A 20,084-nucleotide genomic window follows, 5' to 3' on the forward strand; every position below is an offset into this window, starting at 1 on the left:
GACCGCACTTGTGCTGTCTCCAGACAACCATGTGTAACAAGTATTAGGGGGAACACGGGAACGAACGGATATAAAAGTGCTTGGAAATTTGCAATGATAAATCTTGGAGCTGAGAGTAGAAAGGAAGAGAAATATTCAACTTCAGGGAAAAGACCCCAGTATTGCCAATCTGTGGGTTACAGAAATACACATCTGTGTGTGTGTGTGTTACACACGAGAAGCGTTCCAGACATCAGTAGGGGATCTCTTCTTCTTTAAGGGGAATAGAAAGGTGTGTTTGTATCCACTGTACAACTTGAGACCAACCACAATCCTAATACCCTGTGATGGCAAAGGCCATTATTGCCTTAAGAGATATAAGCCCTTTTAGCAATAACACATTGAAGAACCCATTTGGGGACTTCCAAGCCTGGAGAGACAGATTCTTAATGGACCATGTCAAGGAGACAGACTTACCGAAAGATGATGTTTTCCAGGTCAAACGGATACTCAATAATGCCAGTGGTGGGCACTCGGACACGAAGCACATCCTGCTGTGTTGGCACGAACGATGGCATGGCGATCCGGTCAATGTCCGTCAGGTAACTGATGTTAGAGACCAAGATGCTGAGAAGGGGGAAGTGCCCCACCCAGAAAGTCACCCCAACTCCCAGCCACCCCCACTCAGGTTCATGGATTCATCAGTGACTTTCCTGAGAAGCAGCCCTCCAGCCCTCCTAAAACTGTGGAGAGAGTGTGGATCAGAGGCTTTGGTGATCCTGCTGAGACTCATGTCTGTGGCTCTGTCTCTCCTCCTGGCTCCCAACTCCGTCGCTCTGCTGGGGAGGGAGCCAGCCAGGCCACAGGGGCCACAGACGGCGCCTGGCTCTCTGACATTTCATCTGTTCTCCTCTCACAGGCCCTCCTCCAAGAACACTGTAGAATGTAGATGCTGTGCTTGGACCCTTTACTTTGCTCAGTGAATTAGAGTTAAGGAAAATATAAAAGCATAAATCAGGCCAATGGGAAGTCCTCTCAAAAAGTTCCTTGTTACATTGGGAAATTGCACATCTCCTCAAATAACCCAAAACTTGGCTTGGATTATTTGGGGCCATATATTACAGCCCAGGCTTAAAACAAGTCTCTTTTTCTGTGTTAAAACAAGAAGACACTTCTTTTTTAATGTTAAGGCCTTTGAAAAAGGCACTTTTGAGTAAATAACTGAGGCCCTGGCCAGTGGCAGTGCTGATGACTTGGAGCCCCCTGCACACGGAGGTGGCCCCCCACAGGCAGAGCTCCCCTAGGTGTGCCGGGGCTGAACAGGTGAACCACCAGGGCACACCCCCATACACAGCCCCTGGGCTTATCGCCATGGACTTCTGGTGCTTTAATTTATGCCTGTCAGGCTTCCTTGGTGGCTCAGATGGTAAACAATCCGCCTGCAATGCGGGAGACCCAGGTTCAATCCCTGGGTCGGGAAGATCCCCTGGAGAAGGGAATGGCAACCTACTCCAGTATTCTTGCCTGGAAAATCCATGACAGAGGAGCCTGCTGGGCTACCGTCTGTGGAGGTCGCAAAGAGTCAGACACGACTGAGCGAATCTCTGTGTCATCCCACCAGAGTGTGTATGCCTTCAGGGCAGAAAGTACCAATTGTCCCTGTAACCCTTTCCTCAGTGCCTGGCACAGAGCAGACACGCATCACATTTTTGTGAAGTGAAAACCTCTCCAAAGAGGCAGACGGTGGCAGCAGACAGATGATCACCACTGACCGGACCACGGAAGCCTCGGGTCTCGCTTGTTCCCGGTTTATGAGTCCCCTTTTCTCTGCACAGCCCTGTCCGCCCCTCTAGTCACTCTCCACACTCTTCTCAGTGCACTTGCCCCAGTTGTCAGGCCCGACTGAATTCTACAGCAGGCCTAGTGGGTCTTTTTCAAGCTGATGTATATCAAGAGCCCTAGCCATTCCCCAGGGCCTTCCCAGAAGCCAGTGACACAGGCTGGACCAGGAGGACTCAGGGATGCCCTGGCTCCCAGCTGTCAGAGGCTGTCTGCCCTCCTGTCTTTGTGCTGATCTAACGACTTACTGGGGTTTCTTTTCGTTCCTGTTCCTGCTTTGCTGCTGTGTTGTACTAACCTCGATTCATGTCATTCAGCACGCAGCCTGGGACAAACACCAGAGGAAGGCCAGGGAAATTAAGGAGGCAAGATTCTGGTTTCCTTTCCTGCCCCCTGGCTTGTCAGGATGGGTGGATTACCCACACCACTTTGGAGGGTGATGGCAGCACCTAAAGGGAAGGGGATGGGTCTAGGGAAAGAATTCCAGGGCCCTCAGAGGGTGGAAATAACCCAGAGCAAGAGGGAATGAGCTGAGCTGCAAAAGCAGGAATCCTCACCCCTTCAAAGAAGGACCATGATCCAGCTATTTGCCTAGTGATCTGGGCAGAGGCATTGTCTTGGGGGATTGTTAAAATCAAATTCTGTGATCTCTGTGGGATAGTTTGCATGCAGAACTATTTATTTCTTTTTACCCTAATAGATTGCTGATTCCTGCTTCACAAGGAGTTAATGAACAAAGAGCTCCCAAACTGAGCTCTCTTCCGTGACCATCTTGTCCACTTGAGGGCAGCACCAGATCAGCCACGGACAGGTGTACTGTACTGTTGGGTCTGAACTCTTGATTTTAGGGCAATTAGACCTGCTCTTTGCTGGTCAGGAAAACAGAAGGCAGAGGGATATGGAGAGGGGGGGATGGAGAAACCAGAAGCAGGTGTAGTCCTGGTTTAAATCATCTAACTTCAGCACCCTAAGTGAGATCTGTCTTACCAAGGAAAGCCCACAATTGACTTAGCCTCTCAGTGAAAAGGACAGAGGCTTAAAACTAGAAGAGGAAAGGTCGGTATGGGCAAGGAGAGCTTTCTGGGGGACTCAATTTAGGAGGTGGGAAGTGAGGCATCAAAAAGGAGAGGGAGGCTGTGTTGCCGCTGAGTGCCTGCATTTTAGCAGGTAGCTCATTTCTCCCTGGTAAGAAGCTCCTTTGAAGTGTGGCCACAGCCCGGGGCTCTGTACTCACTATTTGGCAGAGTCTGACAGCTGGTACTCCCGCCTCCGATCGTAGCACTCCTGGATTCCAGGATCCCGCCACAGCTGCTTGATGGCCTCCACCTGGTCCCCGGTGAGCGTGGACACCTTGTCTACTTCCACTCCTCTGATCAGCTGGGCATTTTCCTGCTCAGAGGGGAAAGAACCTTTCATTTGGCAAAGGCAAGGAAGCCCTCATGTTGGTGACGTAGGGACAAGACTTGCCCTTGTCTGTGGATCAGGGAAGATGTCCCCTAGATGCGGGGTGTGGTGGGTGCCCTCCAGAAGAGCTCCTCACAACCAAGTCACTCAGTTGCAGCCACTGGGTGGAGATGATGTGGCTGCTTAGCTCAGTGGAGAGAGCCCCAGACCTGCAGCCTTTGGTCCCAGCAGTACCTGGGGGTCAGTGTCACCAGCATTCAGTACCCAGCTGTGCGTGGAGTAATGCTGAAATGATTGATCATCATTGTACTAACCAACATTACTTCCTCATTAGCATGCAACTCGTTTGAATACTTGCGCAGCCCATAGAACAATTTAAAAACAACAGTATTGTTAGTGGCATACCAAGGGCAGGGTAAGCGGGTCCACCCCAGTGCAGGAAAGAAGGCAGTGTCGTCATCTTCAGAGAATTCAAAGGTCACATCCCAGCCATTAATCAAGAGTCTGCTTTCTCTTTCCTGTATTTTTTAAATATGTTTTAATTGACCTTATTTTTTAGAGTAGTTTTAAGTTCACAGCAAAACTGAGAGGAAAGTACAGAGAGTTCTCATGCTTTTTATTACCATGCATCACTAACAAAACTCTTTCCTACTGGGTGGACCACACTTACTGTACCCCTGACCCCATGCCACTGGCTGCTCTAAGACTACTACTTTATTATTACAGGAAGTGTTAATATCATTATTGCTGTAATTACTGTTACTACAGCAGTTATCACTCATTACACTCACTGTGTACCCAGGGCTCTGCATGTATCATATCATCTGATCAACAGAAAGCAAGCAAGAGGCCAGAAATTTTTCCAGACCTTAGTCAATTAAAGTGATAAGATTGACCTGCATCCACAGCACATCCCTGCTTTGGCCTGAGAGACTCAGCATCCCATCCTTGGCTGCATGTTGTCCTGCTGTGGGAGACAGGAGCCCACTAGATTTCAAGGCAATTACATCATGCAGAGCAGGCAATTCACTGGCAGCTGGGAGTCAGCAAAACATCCTTTGGCAGCTGTGGTCTCTTTAAGTATATACTACACCCCTTGAAAAGTCACTCTTTTCTTGCATTTTTTATCAGGAAGCCCAACAGAAGGCTAGAGGAAAGGAAGAACTTACAGATTCACTTGACTCGGAAAAACCCAGAACCATGATTAAATCAAGATGGCTTTGCCCTCCATCCATCAAGAGTGAATATAATCTTCTCCCAGACTGTGGTATCCTCAGGCAGGTAAAGGATCCCCTTTGTAGAGTCTCAGACAAGGTCTGTGCAGGATGGGTGAGCAGAAAGAACCTGGACTGAAAATCAAGACCCTGACCTCTAAGTAGTTCAGTGGGATTTAAGGAACCCAGTAGGTTCCCTGCCTCAGCATCGTCATTTGTAAGAGGAGCCAGTGATTTTCATGGGAACCTAATTTATAAAGTATCACCCAAATGTAAGCAGAACTAGCCGCATTATTGCAATACATGCCTAATAAATATTTCTTGTCTGCCAAAACAGAACCCAGTGACAGCCCCTAAACCAGGAGTTCTAGTTCTGCCTGCTGGCACATTTGTGTCACGTGCCCTGTTCTCAACCAGAGAGAGCGATGAATGAGACCACAGACAGTGTCTGTGTGCAGAAACGATGAATGAAGACCACAGACAGTGTCTGTGTGCAGAAACGATGAATGAAGACCACAGACAGTGTCTGTGTGCAGAAACGATGAATGAAGACCACAGACAGTCTCTGCGCAGCAGAAGGGCCTCTCCCACTCCTTCCCCCCACTTGCCACTCGCCCACGTCCCACACAGGAGCAGATGGTCTCCACTGGATAATGCGATGGTGGAGCTTCCCAGGATACCCCATTTGCCCACGCCAGTGTTTGGCTCTTCGAGTAGATAAAAAGTGGCTCCCAGTAAATTATCACAGAGGAATGCAGCCTTCTACATAAGCTCTGGGACGGGAGGAATTTAAGGAAAAGACATTGACCTGGGATTTCAGGTAGCCAAGGGAATTCAGCCTGGTGAGAAAGACATATTGTTTGTTCAGCCAAGGGAGGAGATTTGGGGGACATCTTGCTTAAAAGAAGAGAATAGAGGCTCCTTAGAAACCTAACAATTGGGACTTTAGAACTAACCAGACGTAGCCACCCAGGACCCAGGATTCAGAGGTTTTCCTGTCCATCTTTGTCTTCTCCTGGTTAGCTCTACCTGTCTGGATCATTTTTTTTTTTTAATTCCTATTTAAGACTTGGAAAAAGGTGGGAAACATGGTAGAACAAGTTCTTCTCTGCCTTTCAAGATTGCCCAAACATTCACACCTCATCATTCATCCTCACTCCTTCCACATGTGTTCACACATATACCCACACATGCACATGTAACTCATACATATGCTTTTTCCTGGAACTATCTGAAAGAAAACTGCAGCCTCAGTGCCTTTTTATCTCTAAAGACTTCAGTGCAGTTTCCTAAAACCAAACATACGTAATCACATTGTATAATCATATATAATGATCAATATCAGGAAATTAACAGTGATACAATATTGTAGTCTAATCCTCAGACCTTATCCAAAGTTTGGCAGTTGTCCCATAAATGTCCTTCATTGGCCCGATCTAGACTCATGTATTGCATTTAGTCAGCTGTCTCTTTAGTTTCCATTTACCTGGAAAGACTGTAGTCAAAGGAGTTGTTTGTGTCACTCTGATCAAGAATGGCCTGACAAGGGGAGAGTCCCCTAGTGGTCCAGCGGTTAGGACTCTGCACCCCCGCCGCCAGGGCCCAGGCTCAGTCCCTGGTTGGGGGGCAGGGTGGGGGCACTAAGATCCTGCAAGCTGCATGGTGCAGCCAAAAAAGGGTGTGTTCTTTAGTCACGAGTCATCATGAAGGTGGCTGGTGGACTGGGAGCCGAGCCCCAGAGAATGTCCCAAGGGCAAATATTATACAGGGCAGAGAGGAGTGAGAAAAAGGGTGCCCTGGTTTTTAAATAAATTCTATTAGGATATCAGATGAATGACTTTTGCACATTAATAATGTGTGTTTTTAAAAAAGTCAAGTTTTGGTGGCACAAAGACAGAAACACAGATCAATGGAACAAACTAGAAAGCCCAGAGATAAATCCACGCCCTTACGGACACCTTATCTTTGACAAAGGAGGCAAGAATATACAATGGAGAAAAGACAATCTCTTTAACAAGTGGTGCTGGGAAAACTGGTCAACCACTTGTAAAAGAATGAAACTAGAACACTTTCTAACACTATACACAAAAATAAACTCAAAATGGATTAAAGATCTAAATGTAAGACCAGAAACTATAAAACTCCTAGAGGAGAACATAGGCAAAACACTCTCTGACATAAATCACAGCAGGATCCTCTATGACCCACCTCCCAAAGTAATGGAAATAAAAGCAAAAATAAACAAATGGGACCTAATTAAACTTAAAAGCTTTTGCACAGCAAAGGAAACTATAAGCAAGGTGAAAAGACAGCCCTCAGATTGGGAGAAAATAATAGCAAACGAAGCAACAGACAAAGGATTAATCTCAAAAATATACAAGCAACCCCTGCAGCTCAATTCCAGAAAAATAAATGACCCAATCAAAAAATGGGCCACAGAACTAAACAGACATTTCTCCAAAGAAGGCATACAGATGGCTAACAAACACATGAAAAGATGCTCAGCATCACTCATTACCAGAGAAATGCAAATCAAAACCACAATGAGGTACCATCTCATGCCGGTCAGAATGGCTGCTATCCAAAAGTCTACAAACAATAAATGCTGGAGAGGGTGCAGAGAAAAAGGAACCCTCTTACACTGTTGGTGGGAGTGCAAACTAGTACAGCCACTATGGAGAACAGTGTGGAGATTCCTAAAAAACTGGAAATAGAACTGCCATAGAACCCAGCAATCCCACTGCTGGGCATACACACCAAGGAAACCAGAGTTGAAAGAGACACGTATACCCCAGTGTTCATCGCAGCACTGTTTACAATAGCTGGGACATGGAAGCAACCTAGATGTCCGTGGGCAGATGAATGGATAAGAAAGCTGTGGTACATATACACAATGGAATATTACTTGGCTATTAAAAAGAATGCATTTGAATCAGTTCTAATGAGGTGGATGAAACTGGAGCCTCTTATACAGAGTGAAGTAAGTCAGAAAGAAAAACACCAATACAGTATACTAACGCATATATATGGAATTTAGAAAGATGGTAACGATGACCCTATAGGCAAGACAGCTAAGGAGACACAGATGTAAAGAATAGACTTTTGGACTCTGTGGGGGAAGGTGAGGGTGGGATGATTTAAGAGAACAGCATTGAAACATGTATATTATCATATGTGAAACAGATCACCAGTCCAGGTTCGATGCATGAGACAGGTGCTCAGGGCTGGTGTACTGGGATGACCCAGAGGGATGGGATGGGGAGGGAGGTGGGAGGGGAGTTCAGGATGGGGAACACATGTACACCCAGGGCTGATTCATGTCAATGTATGGCAAAACCACTACAATATTGTAAAGTAATTTGCCTCCAATGAAAATAATTAATTAAAAAAATTTTTTTCAAGTGAAGTTTTGGGCAGGTTTCCCTCTGACTTGGCTAAATAGTGTTATACACACAGGGTGAGCATTTTTACGTTCCTGTTCAAACCACATCTGCAGCGCACACCATCCTGATCAGGGCGCCCTTATATAAGGGGGAAGGCTGTGTGTCATGTAGTTGGGCTTTCTGGAAAGAGGGAAGAAATGTTCTCAGAGGGTCAGATTTAGGGAAATGTCAGGTTTTGGGTGGGAGACAGGCTGAGTCTGAGGTGGCTGGTATCTAAGTGAAGAAACTAGGAAGCAGATAAATAAGGTGGGTCTGAAGTTCATGGAAAAGCCCTAGGCTAGGGGAACACATTGATTTGAAATTGCCTAACTCATACATTTCTTTGAAAAGAAAAAATCACAAAAGAGTAAATATTATTGGAGCACATTCAGCAGATACAGAAACATGACCAGTTTCTCAAACACTGAGTTCATACCTGGCTTTTCCTCTTTTCCTTTCTCAGAACCACCACTTTCATTGCTCTGAGGAAAGAACACTGAAAACATGTCCTACATGTGCGTTTCACTCGGAAACTCCCAGGATGGCAGTGGAAGGAGCCGCTCATGATGCGGTGCCTTGCTGACTTCACACAAGGATGGCTGGCTGCCCGGGTGACAGTCCCTGTCGAGCCCAGCAGGCCCCTCCGGCTGGAATCCAGGGCCCAGTGGGCAGCCCCATTCTCCACCAGGTCCTCGCAGGGAGAGCCCCGGTACTGCGGGCCCCCGAGCCTGCTCACTCACCAGGGAAGATTTCCCCCTCCTTCGTCAGGACACTGGAGTTCCTGTTCTTTCATCAGGTCCTTAAGTCCTTAAGTGTTTTCACTGAAATCTGTATTCATTAATACAAGTCTAAATAATAAAAGCCTAATTGCATGATATTTCAAGAGCCTACTGTCATTTGTAGTGCCTATGAACCTCAAAAGTTTTCTAAAAACAGATTAAAATATACAATTAAAAATGAAAGTTCCCTGTAACATAGTATTTCTGACTGACAAAATCACCACCCCCCCCCCCCGCTTGTTTTAACATTTCACATCAAGATCTAGAACTATATACTACATGTTCTATTAAACAAAAATTATGAAATAAAAATTTCAGTGTTCCATAATGATCAGCTCTGAAAGCATTTCAAAAATTGCATACTAAAGAAAATGCTGGTGAATTATGCTAGAGAAAGGAATTTTTTTTTTTTTTCTAGAAAAAAACAAACAACTTCTGCTCTGACAAATGAAGACTGGGAAATACGGATCAACTCTTCCACTTAGGACAGCTAGAAATGGTACACAAAATATTTTCAAAAGTATGCTTGAAAATACCAGGAAACTAATGAATTGAAGTAACTGCTGGGCCAGAATGTAGGGAAGAAGGGCATCCAAGGAGTTGATACAGCATTTAGAAAACCTTCCTCCCTGGGGCTCAGCTTGCTCTTGAAGGAGCAGTTGTGAGATTGAGCAGCTCCCTTTTCAACATCACAGGATTAGGGTGGCTGGGATCCAAGGGTTTAGCAAGAGCAAAAGGCCCTTAGAAGCCCTCTGGCTCTGGGTTGGGATCCAAGGGGTAGCTCTTAGGGAGTTTGAACTCAGCTTGGAATCACCACGATCTCAGAAGCTGAGCGTCTTCAGACACCTGACAGAAGAAAAGCAGATTTCTTTTTGAAGAGAACATCTTCCTCACCCTCAAATTATTTTCTCATGAATGTCCAGCACACTCACAAAAATAATCAAGCATAAGAAGATAAGACAACTTCAAAAAGAGGCAACAAGTAAAAAAGATGCAAAGATACATTCTTCTAACCCACAGGAAGGAGGAATCTATTATCATAAAAATGGACTTTAAGGTCTACTTGTCAATTATACCTCAGTAAAGCTGGGGGTGGGGGGAAGACTTTTAAAGTATAACTGGAGATAGAGATATTTCAAATGATGAAAAGATTTAGATATAAAGGTACTAAAGTTCTATGCAACTAATAATATAGGTTTAAAATATATAGGAACAAAATATCTTAGATCTAAATGGTGAAACAGACAAATTTTCATCTTACAGGAAATTGAAACACACATCTCTCAGGAACTGATAGAATAAACAAAAATTCAGTAAAGATATATACAGTTAAAATGTCATGACCAGCAATTTGACTTTATGGACACATGCTGCTTAGTCACCAAGTTGTGTCTGATTCTCCACGGCCCCACGGACTGTAGCCCGCCAGGCTCCTCTGTCCATGTAATTCTCCAGGCAAGAATACTGAAGTGATTTGCTATGCCCTCCTCCAGGGGATCTTCCCCACCCAGGGATCAAACCTGCATTTCCTGCATCTCCAGCATTGGCAGATGGGTTCTTTACCATTGAGCCACCTGGGAAGCTCCATGGACATATGTAGAGCTCTATATTTAAAATAACTATAGAAGATAGACTTTTCTCAAGCACACCTAGAATATTTACCAAAATGGACATTTGTTTGAGACTACACATTTTAAAAATTGGTTTTCTAGCTTCCTTTGATCAGTTTCCAATTCCAGTTTCTTGAACAACTCAGCTTCAAGAGGAATGCACTTTTGCAATAGCCATTGCTGTGCACCCCCACTCAAGGCGCAGGCATCTGAATATTTAACCACGGGGCTAAAGCTGCCTAGATTCTTCTGTAGAAAGGCAGTCTTCCACCACACTCAGAATGGGAAGTAAGTTTTTTTTAACCCAATTCAAGATTAAAAGAAACTATTTCTACTCCAACCTTTGCCCTCTTTCTCCTTATCTTTTCTCCAACAAAAATAAATAACAGAATTCACTAGCTACAAAGTGTTGGCATGAAAGGCCAAGCAAGTGACTTTATCTCTTCGTGTCAGTCTAAACTTCAGTGGGTTTAACTTAAAAGGCTCTTTTCAAAGAGTCCTGCCATAAATTACTCTGGCACAAACATCCAAAGCTACAGTGAGTGCTAAATAATGCAGCTAAGACATCGAAGCTTTGGCCCTATCCTGTGTCAACCTGGCGAAGCTGCCATGACACTTCCCAGCACTCCTTCCCTGTATGATTCTGGGTTTGAATGGGCTGTAAGAGCAATCTGAAGGGGAGGTGGCAGAAGCCAGTGGTCATGTTCTGAAGGTCAGAGCTCCAGTTTAACGGGCACGCACCCCCTACACACACACATGCGTGCACGCGCGCGCGCGCACGCACACACACACACGTACACATACTGTGGTAGTCTTCTGGTCCACTTGACTTTTGGAGAAAGGCACAGCTGGGCCCTCAGCACCCTACTTGGACCTTCTCCTTCAGCCTGTCCACCTCCTGGGGCAGACAGACATGCGGGTTCCCAGCAAAGGATGCCAATTTCTGCTGCAGGTCCCCCAGACCGTCACCACAGAGATGTGAGAGGCAGGCGCAGCTTCCAGTTTATCCCCGTGGGGACAAACTGCCTTTGGTGTTCATCCTTGCTCTGCCTCTTCCATATCCAGTTTTTCTTCCTGACGACCAGCCCTGCTGACCAGATACCAGACACGCAGAGGCAAGAGCCTTCCAACACCTTCACAGCTCTAACATACAGCTACATAACATAACATACATAACATAATGTACATAACAGCTACATACAGTGCAATCCCTACACGAATCCATTATTCCTCATTGCCTTCTGACTTCCTGACCAAACCAGGAATCCTCTATTCTGGCCCATTCAATTCTCTCTAGGGGCAAAAATTCCCTATAGTCTTAGGTCTGGGTGATGGTAACAACTTAGGCCTCAGCTGCAGTGACCGAAACGTCCCGAACTCAGTGAGACGCTGGCAGCCAGACTCTACCATCATTCAGGGCCCAGCAGCAGACGCCTGCTCCACGCAAGACCCGGGCTGGTTTCTGGGGACATGAAGACCATGGCCCTGCCCTCGAGGATCCCAGAATTACACCGATGCCTTTTGGAAGAACTATTAATACATCAGATCCACACACAGATGCTAAGAGATCAAAGAAGATATTTCAACTGGGGATGAGTGAGAGGATGGGCTAAGATTTCCCACCAGAAGTGGCCAGATGCTTATAAGGAGAAGGGCTGTGTCTGCCCTTCCCGTATTCGTGAATGTGGATTCCCGACTGCTTTTTAGAGGCGGCACCATGAATGTGCAGGGAGCAGACAGTTCTTTATCACCTTTCACGTAACATTCCTTTCCCTGAGATGCTTTGGAAAGCACCCGAACTCCCTCAGGTCCCAGGGTAGCTGAATATATTCAAGGTGTAATTTACCAACAGCATTCAGTAACCCCTCCAAAGTATATATATGCTCCAAAGAGCAAAGGAAACTGCCTCTTAGAAAATCATTTGTTTCAGGCCAGTTTTACTGCATGTGCCCAGTGATCACATAATATGGTCGTGTTACGTAGCAAGATAGGATGTTCTATCCTTATCATCTTCCTCTCTCTCCCTCCTGTAGTTGAGAGTTTTTAGTTTTTTAAGCACACCAAAATTGGGTTATGAGAAACAGTTCAAAAAAGCAAGAGGAAGATGTGTCTTTTGTGTTTCTGCCTCTACAGAATCTGCTGGGGGGACTGGAGCTTCTATGCTGGACACACCCAGGTCCTCCCCACATAAAGCCGAATGACTGCAGCCAGGGTCCAGATGGTGGGAAGACCAGGACTTGGAGAGAAAGACAGAGGAGCTGAAAAGGAAGAGAGGCCAGTGAAGCAGTGCCATGGGGTGGGTGGGGGGCTCCTAAAACAAAAGATAGACCCCAACCCTCCACCACTCACCTCGAAGAGAAAACAACAAACGCCTTGCTCACCTTGCTGGCTTCCTCTAGCAGCATAACCAGCAGTAAGAAATCTTAAGTCTCTCTTTGATATTGGATTATATTTGTGGTCCTTCCAGAAAATAAGGCATAATAAAGGCTTACAGACACAAAAAGCACTGGCAAGTTCTCAATTTCAGAATATGCTGGTTCCAAATATTGTAGAGTTGGTTATTTGGAGTTCAAAATGTTCTCCTACTAAGAGACTGCTATGGGTCCACCAATCCCGTTTTCTTTTCCTACTGAACACATAGGTCGGGCTCTATTTCTCGGTCTCCCTTGCAGTCACATAACTTGTGTTCTATGTGATGGAATTTGGGTTGACGTGATGCACACCACCATGAGGCTGACCTTCCAAGCCTCCCATGCAATCCTCCTTCACTCTGTCTTTTCCCATTTCTCAGCTGACAGGACGATGAGGGCTGGGAGGAGGGGAGCCTCCGGTACAAGGGACCTGGATCCCTGACAGGCAGTGTGAAGCGCAGCCCATTCCCCAGCAGCTCCCGTGGAATTGAGATGGGTGTGGCCTAGAAATAAACACTGATTTTGCTAGGCCACTAAAGATTTGGTGTTGATCTACTCTGGAGGCTATCAAAGTTTATGCATCCGTGGAGAGAGAGGAGTAATGTGAGACTGGAGAAGTCCAGAGCTAGCTCCAAGAAACCCACATGAACCAGCACAGACAAACCAGTGAGCTGAAGGCATGGACCACAGCCGGGATACAAGGGTTAGTGTGGCTCACGCACGATTTTTTAAAAATCACTCACCTCTTATTTCATTACTGCCATCCTCCCATCCTGCCTCCCAGTGGATCTCTCTTTAGGCCCCAGATTCTCAGAATCAAACAGCATTACTAGTTTCTATACACACACTTTCCAAAACTTCTTCACCCCGCTTCTCTCCCATCAAACACTGCAGGTTCCCTAGGCAGGAGGTTGTCAAGCCTGCAGAGAACAGTTCTGAGCAGTTATTTTTCAGTGTCTTTCCTTTATCTGTATCTGAGCCCAGATATGGTAATATCAGAGGGAGCAGGCTCATGGTCCACAGTCTCAGCATGTGGACTGAGAGCACACACAGGTTTATTTCACACTCCTTCCCAGTCCAGTATGCAGCAAGGGTGGTGGGAGAAGGACTCTGTTTCATTCAGTTATCCAGGCAGGGACCCAGGCTTCCTCCATCACGTGGCTTCACCAACTCCCAGGCCCACACTGGGTCCTCTGCAGCCAGCAGGCGGGTGGAGGAAGAGATCGTGGAGCAGTAGGCGAGACGTTTTACGGGGCAGGTCTGAACACGGCAGACATACAGTTCATGGGCTAGAGGTCGTCACATGACACCGTCTAACTGCAAAGGGGCCTAGGGGAGTGGTCCTCCTGCGCTCAGGTGGAAGGTGACATGAGATGTGGTCAACACATAGCGTTGTCTCTGCCACTCACAGACTCCCTCTTTGTCACAGAGACCGTCGAGGTCTGCAAGGTGCCCGTGTGTGCTTTTGTATGAACCAAGGTCAGCACCATACGGGCCGGGTCCAGCTCTCCATCTCTTCTCGTAAATGAAGTTCTATTAGGACATAGCCACACCCTGTCACACTGCTGGGCTGATGGCACAGCTACGAAGGCAGAGTCACGTTGTTGTAACAGAGTCTTTATGGTCCACAAAACCAAATACCCGCTGACCCTTTACAGATAATGTTTGCCGGCCCTGGTAGAGACGGATAGTTCCTAAGTGCATCTAAGGACTCTGCTGCAGCCTCCACTCCGTCCTTCATTCAATCAGTGGCCACATCACTAGGAACCACCCACTCTTTGCCAGACCCGATGCTTGGTATGAGTCTACAACTATGAAAAAAACCTTGTCTTTATCCTAAAGTTTCTCGTCTTTATGGGAATGATGGTAACAGGCAAATAGGACATAGAAGGATCCTCTAAAAAAATATCTATATATCTCTATATATAGATATATATATATATTTAAATTAGTGTAGAAAGCAAGATAATTCCACCTAAGTAAATTTCCCCAAGACTTCAAAATTTTCCAAGGGCAATGCCCAGAACTAATTTGGATTGCAAACTTGCCCTGCGACTGAAAGCATACAATAAAATTAAACAAAAACACCACCCAGTGGAAAAACCTGGAATTGTTTCTGATACAGACTCCTTTTCACAACATTTAGAGAATGTTCCCATTTCTTTTTTTCCTTCTTCCTTAAGCAGACAATAAAGTAGATTTTATTCTGTCCCTGTTTCCCAAGGTGCCATATTACATTCTTTGTTGTTGTTTTTCTTTAAGTCTATGCTGTGTCCACCAGCCTGGGATCTGGACCAGACGTTTCCAGAGACCCTGAAATTCAAGACAAGCAGACTGGCCTTGGAGTGGGTACAAGTCCCCATGTTCTTCCTGGGGCACTGCTGACATTCAAGAGACGCCATCAGAGGAGGGGAAGATCTCTTTAAGGCAGCTCCAAAAAAGATCCTCCCTCCTACTCATGTAAAACAGGTTTTCTATTCAAAGGCAAAGGGAAGGAAATGCTAGATTCAACAGTTAGTTCAGTAACACCAGCCAGGCAGGTATGTCCAAGACTAAGCTGAAGAACAAACATGAAGGAATGAAATTCTCCCCCTGACATGGAGCCAGAGCTGTATCTGGGCGTCGCTCTCTTTCCAAGCCATCTTAGGCCCAGGCATAATTCTAGAAATCCCTTCTGTGTCCCTCAGAGTGATTCAGACCCCACCCCCAAACACAAGATCACAAGCAGGTACCTCCAAAAGATGGTATCAGCCCAGACTATTTTCCCGCCCTGATCACACAGTCATCAGTAATCCTGGGAGCTCCCGACCTCAGGTTATTCCACCTCAGGTCAATTGTGCCAACATGGTCCGCAGCCTCTCAGCTACCCTTCCAAGCAATGACATGAGATTCTTTGCATTAACTGGGGGAATAAGGAAAACTGTTGGGGTCAATGCAAAGTACCTTATCCTCAAGCATCACACAGTAATACAGATGCTTAGCCAAGTTCCATATTTCTTGCCCCAAACTCCCAACCAAGAAATCAGCTGAGCACATCGAGGTGGTAGATATTTGTGTAAAGGACTGGACGTGGTCCCTTAAGCTCAACTGAGTGGACTGTGCTTACTACATGCTAGATGTCACGCTGGGTTCCTCAGAAGGTGGATGTAAATCTACAGATCCTGACTTGACAGTCACAGTCCAGGAAGAGACAAAGACCGGCACATCTGACCACGACACCGTTTGATCCAGAATCCCTTGAAAATATCCCTGTCCTGCCAGTGGGTGAGGGGCTGACATCTGGTCAAGCAGCAGTCTCAGACAGGACCTCATCACCTAGCTGCTCAGTCGTGTCTGACTCTTTGCGACCCCGTGGACTGTAACCCACCAGGCTCCTCTGTCCCTGGGATTCTCCAGGCAAGAATACTGGAGTGGGTTGTCAATTCCTTCTCCAGGGGATCTTCCTGACCCAGGGATCAAATCTGGGTCTCCCACAGTACAGGCAAATTCTTTACCATCTGGGCCACCAGGGAAAGGGAAGCTTCCAGATGGGACCTCAGTATTGGCCAAAGTCACCTGCTCACTGGACATGGAAGCATACAGATGTGACTTTAAGCAGCAGCAAAGAAGATCTGCACTCCAGAACCTGGTGGAGGATTTATCGGTAATCTCCCTGCTGTCTGACTCTTATTAAATGTTGAAACAAATGATATTTACGGATTTTTTTTCTGAAGTACACACCGTCCAGCTATACCTTTGTGAAGGATTTCTCAGAGGGCTGTATTATACAGACCATGACTCTACAAAATGTTATGAGTACACACAAAAAAGTTTGTCCAATTAAGTTTAGGACAAGGTCTGAAACAGTCACCCACTTTTTTTTTTTAAACTGCAGGACTTCTGAGAAGTTAGAGTGTGTGTTGTGCGTGCACACATGCACATGCGCACACGGGTGGGTATCACATGAATCCCAAGGGGGCAGGGATCTTGGTCTCTTCTTCTCATCGATGTACCCCAAGGGCTCAAAGCAGTGGCTGGCACACCTATATTGCTGGACTGAATAAATGAATGCTGCATGAAAATCATTACATTTAGTCAATACTGAATATACAGAATATATTACAGAATATATTAAATCAAGGAACAATGTGTATTAACAGGATGCAACAGTGCCTGGAATTGTGTAACTGTGCACACTCAGTTCTTAAACGTTTGATCACTGGAATGTTTCACGAGAACATTTAACATAAGAATGGGTATATGCATGCTAGGGGAAAAAAAATCCCTGAAACCACAGCATGACTCCATTCACAAATGCAGCATTTAGTGACAACTTACTGAACGTCCGCAGTGAAAAGCCTGCAGCAACAAACAGAACCACAAAAAACTGAATAACATTAAGTAAAGAAGCCCAAACAAAGCAGAGACTCTTCAATGGGCCTGCCTATTACAAATTTCCAAAGAGATTGAGGATATACAACATGCCAAACTAACATAGCTAAAGCAGCAGCCATTTTCTCATAGGGTCTTACTGGCTCAGACCCCGGCAGATTCCATTGCCTGTGAAAGTCTAATTTCTGCTAATCTCCAAGGGTTATGTCTTCATGGTTCAACATCTATACTCAGCTGCTCAGGCACAAAGCTCGGCTTCTCCATCCCTCGCCCAGAGCATCCAACTAACTGTTCACAACCTTGGTTTGCACAAGACAGGGTTGCCCCGCGCTGCTCCCTACCACCTCAGGGACTCCACCCGTCAATTCCTTCTCCACCTACTCAGCCCACTCTTCTGCAGCTCCGCAGTTTAGAGGCTCCGGATTCCTTACCTTTTCTTGTAAGAATGACTTCTCCTTTCCTCTAATACTCAGTTGAAAGGGAGAAGAGCTCAGATTCTACCCCACATCTACAAGTTCAAGCCTACTTTGTGGATCCCCTCAGCTTTCAGATGGTCCACCATCCACCATCTACCTCCTCCTGGCTACAATGGTCCTGGGTTGGGGAGAGCTATCCTGTGGGTCCCGGCAGGTCTGCTGATTCAGGGGTCAGGCCATTCACACTTGGCACAGACTGTCAACCTTGAGCAGAAGTTATATGGTAGCCGTGGACACAGAGGACAGGACCAGATTAAATTCTTTTATTTGGGGAGCAAGAGGCTCATCAAGGATTTTCTTGGTAGTGAGAGCCCAGGAGTTTCTGGGTTTCTGCCCATTCTGAGACTGTTTTTTCAGGCTTCTCCTTGATTCCATGACCTCCACTACCGCTTTCCATAACTCTCTTGGGCACACACAGGTTAGCTCGGTCCTGTTGCTCACAACCCAAGACCCTGACCCTGTCCCACCAGCAGAACAAGGGCCTTCTCTCTGATGTGAACACTTAGGGTCTTCAGAAGAAGGCTTTTTTTCATGGCACAACTTGTGACATCTCCCTCTATTAATATATTAAATTCAGCTTAGAAACAACCCTAGATGTTCTAGGCTTTATTTCTGAATCTATCCAAAGGCTATGTAGTCTTCAGCCATATTACCTGAATTAGTTTCCCACTGCTGCATGAAAAACTGCCACATACTTAGCAGCTAAAAACAATCTCCTGTTACTATCTCGCAGTTTCTGTGGGCCAGGACCCAGGCATAGGGTGACTGAGTTTTCCGCTTAGGGTCTCATAAGACTGAAATAACGTGTTTGCTGGGCTGTGTGGTCATCTGGAGCTCAGGATGCCCATCCAAGTTCACTTTAATTGCTGGCAGAATTCAGTTCCTTGTGACGACAGGAGTGAGGTCCTAGTCTTCTTGATGGCTGTCCCCTGAAAGTCACTCTCAACTTCTAGGGCTTGCCTCAGGTCTCAGCCACATGGCCCTCTCACAGCATAGCAGCCACTTCTTCAAGGCCAGCAGGACAATCTCCCTGCCTCTAGGACTTCCAGTAGGCTGATTTGGTCAGGCCACCCAGGGCAATCTTCCCTTTGATTAACGTAAACTCATTAGGAGGCTTCCCTGGTGGCACAGTGGTAAAGAATCTGCCTGCCAATGCAGGAGACGTGTGTTCAATTCCTGAGTCGGGAAGATCCCATAAGCTGGGGAGCAACTAAGCTTATGTGCCACAACCACTGATCCTGTGCTCCAGAGCCTGTAAGCCCCAACTACTGAGCCCATGGGCCGCAACTACCGAGGCCCACGCACCTAGAGCCTGGGCCCTGCAGTGAGAAGTCACCACAATGAGGAGCCCGTGCACCGCAACTAGAGAGGAGCCACTGCGTGCTGCAACCGGGGAAAAGTCCTCGCAGCATTAATGGCCCAGCACAGCCACAAATACAGAAATTAAAGAAACACCTTTAAAAAGTCAACTCATTAAGGACATCTTCGCCCGCCATATGACATAATCTAATCATGGGGTGACATCTATCATGGTCCTGCCCACACTCAAGGGGAGGGGACTGTGAAGGTGAGTACTGGGGTGTGAATCTTGGGGCCCATCTTAGAATTCTGCCGACCACATGGTCTTACTCACAGTTCTGGGGAGCATAACTGCTGTTTACTTTTCCCTCAGTGTATAATAAAGGAGTACCTATGATATCTTATATAGGAATTAAGACATATTTTTGGAATTAAGAACCATGAACATAGATAAACAACAAAGTCCTACTGTATAGCATAAGGAACTATATTCAGATATCTTATAATAACCAATCAGGGAAAAGAACCTGAAAAAGAACATATATGTGTATGCATCTCACTTTGCTCTATATCAGAAACTAACAACACTGTAAATCAACTATATCAATAATAATAATTTTAAAAAGAGCCAAGAACAATCAAGATTCCTTGAGGGAATGATAGGTTTTGCCTTGTGGTCCATGGGAATCATATATGTGAACCTGATTCTCTTTTCACTTCAGCTAACGGGAAGCTCAGAGATAAATATGTGGCAAAGTCTAAGTAACTCAGTAGAGGTTGATGAGGACTCATGTCCTGAAACACCTGTGTTCTAATTTTCTCCCAGTCTCACTCTTCTATCTGAAACTTTTTCTGGCATCGAGTTTTTTTAAGATATGTATTCTTATCAGTAGTTTCCCCTGTGTTACATAAGGAAATAGGGCATAAATACAAATGAACTTACAAAACAACATCAATACTAGTATAAACTGAGCCATTATATGACCACCTTATATAAGCATTATCTCATTTGATCATTACAATAAACTTATGAAATTTGATACTTTGAATATCCTGATTTAATAAGTAAACCAAAGCTTAGAGAGAAGAGATGGTAGAAGAGCCATTCAGGTCCACGGTGCCTGCGTGCAAGGTGCCTGGCCCCAAAATCTATACAGTCAACCACCATGCTCAACCATGCTCAACTGATGCACAACATTTACATTTAAAGGGAGGAAGGAGTCGGGGTAGTGGTTGCCTGAAACCCTCCAGACTAGACAGGATTACCCTAGGTACTAGGA

The 20,084-nt window shown here is 45.8% G+C and overlaps 1 protein-coding gene and 1 long non-coding RNA gene across 4 annotated transcripts in view; one reads left to right on the plus strand and one right to left on the minus strand.

Annotated features, from left to right (window-relative positions):
• Nucleotides 1-20,084, minus strand: part of GNA14 (G protein subunit alpha 14) — a 183,497-nt gene that overhangs the window by 5,495 nt on the left and 157,918 nt on the right. Inside the window, exons 3-4 of the mRNA XM_061132831.1 lie at nt 3,053-3,207; nt 457-585 (exon numbers count right to left, since the gene is read on the minus strand). Coding sequence (XP_060988814.1) covers nt 457-585; nt 3,053-3,207 — 284 coding nt within the window. The remainder of the gene's footprint in view (nt 1-456; nt 586-3,052; nt 3,208-20,084) is intronic.
• Nucleotides 446-8,795, plus strand: LOC133048900 (uncharacterized). 3 transcript variants are annotated; one of them, XR_009691142.1, is made up of 5 exons: nt 446-581; nt 2,519-2,629; nt 4,354-4,503; nt 4,774-7,416; nt 8,322-8,795. It is a non-coding gene; the product is annotated as an uncharacterized LOC133048900 (long non-coding RNA). The 3 variants fall into 3 exon arrangements; XR_009691141.1 differs by lacking the exon at nt 8,322-8,795 and having other exon boundaries at nt 4,774-7,530; XR_009691143.1 differs by lacking the exons at nt 2,519-2,629; nt 8,322-8,795 and having other exon boundaries at nt 454-581; nt 4,774-7,530.

This window comes from Dama dama, chromosome 29 (genome assembly GCF_033118175.1).
Source record: "Dama dama isolate Ldn47 chromosome 29, ASM3311817v1, whole genome shotgun sequence".
Taxonomy (NCBI): Eukaryota; Metazoa; Chordata; class Mammalia; order Artiodactyla; family Cervidae; genus Dama; species Dama dama.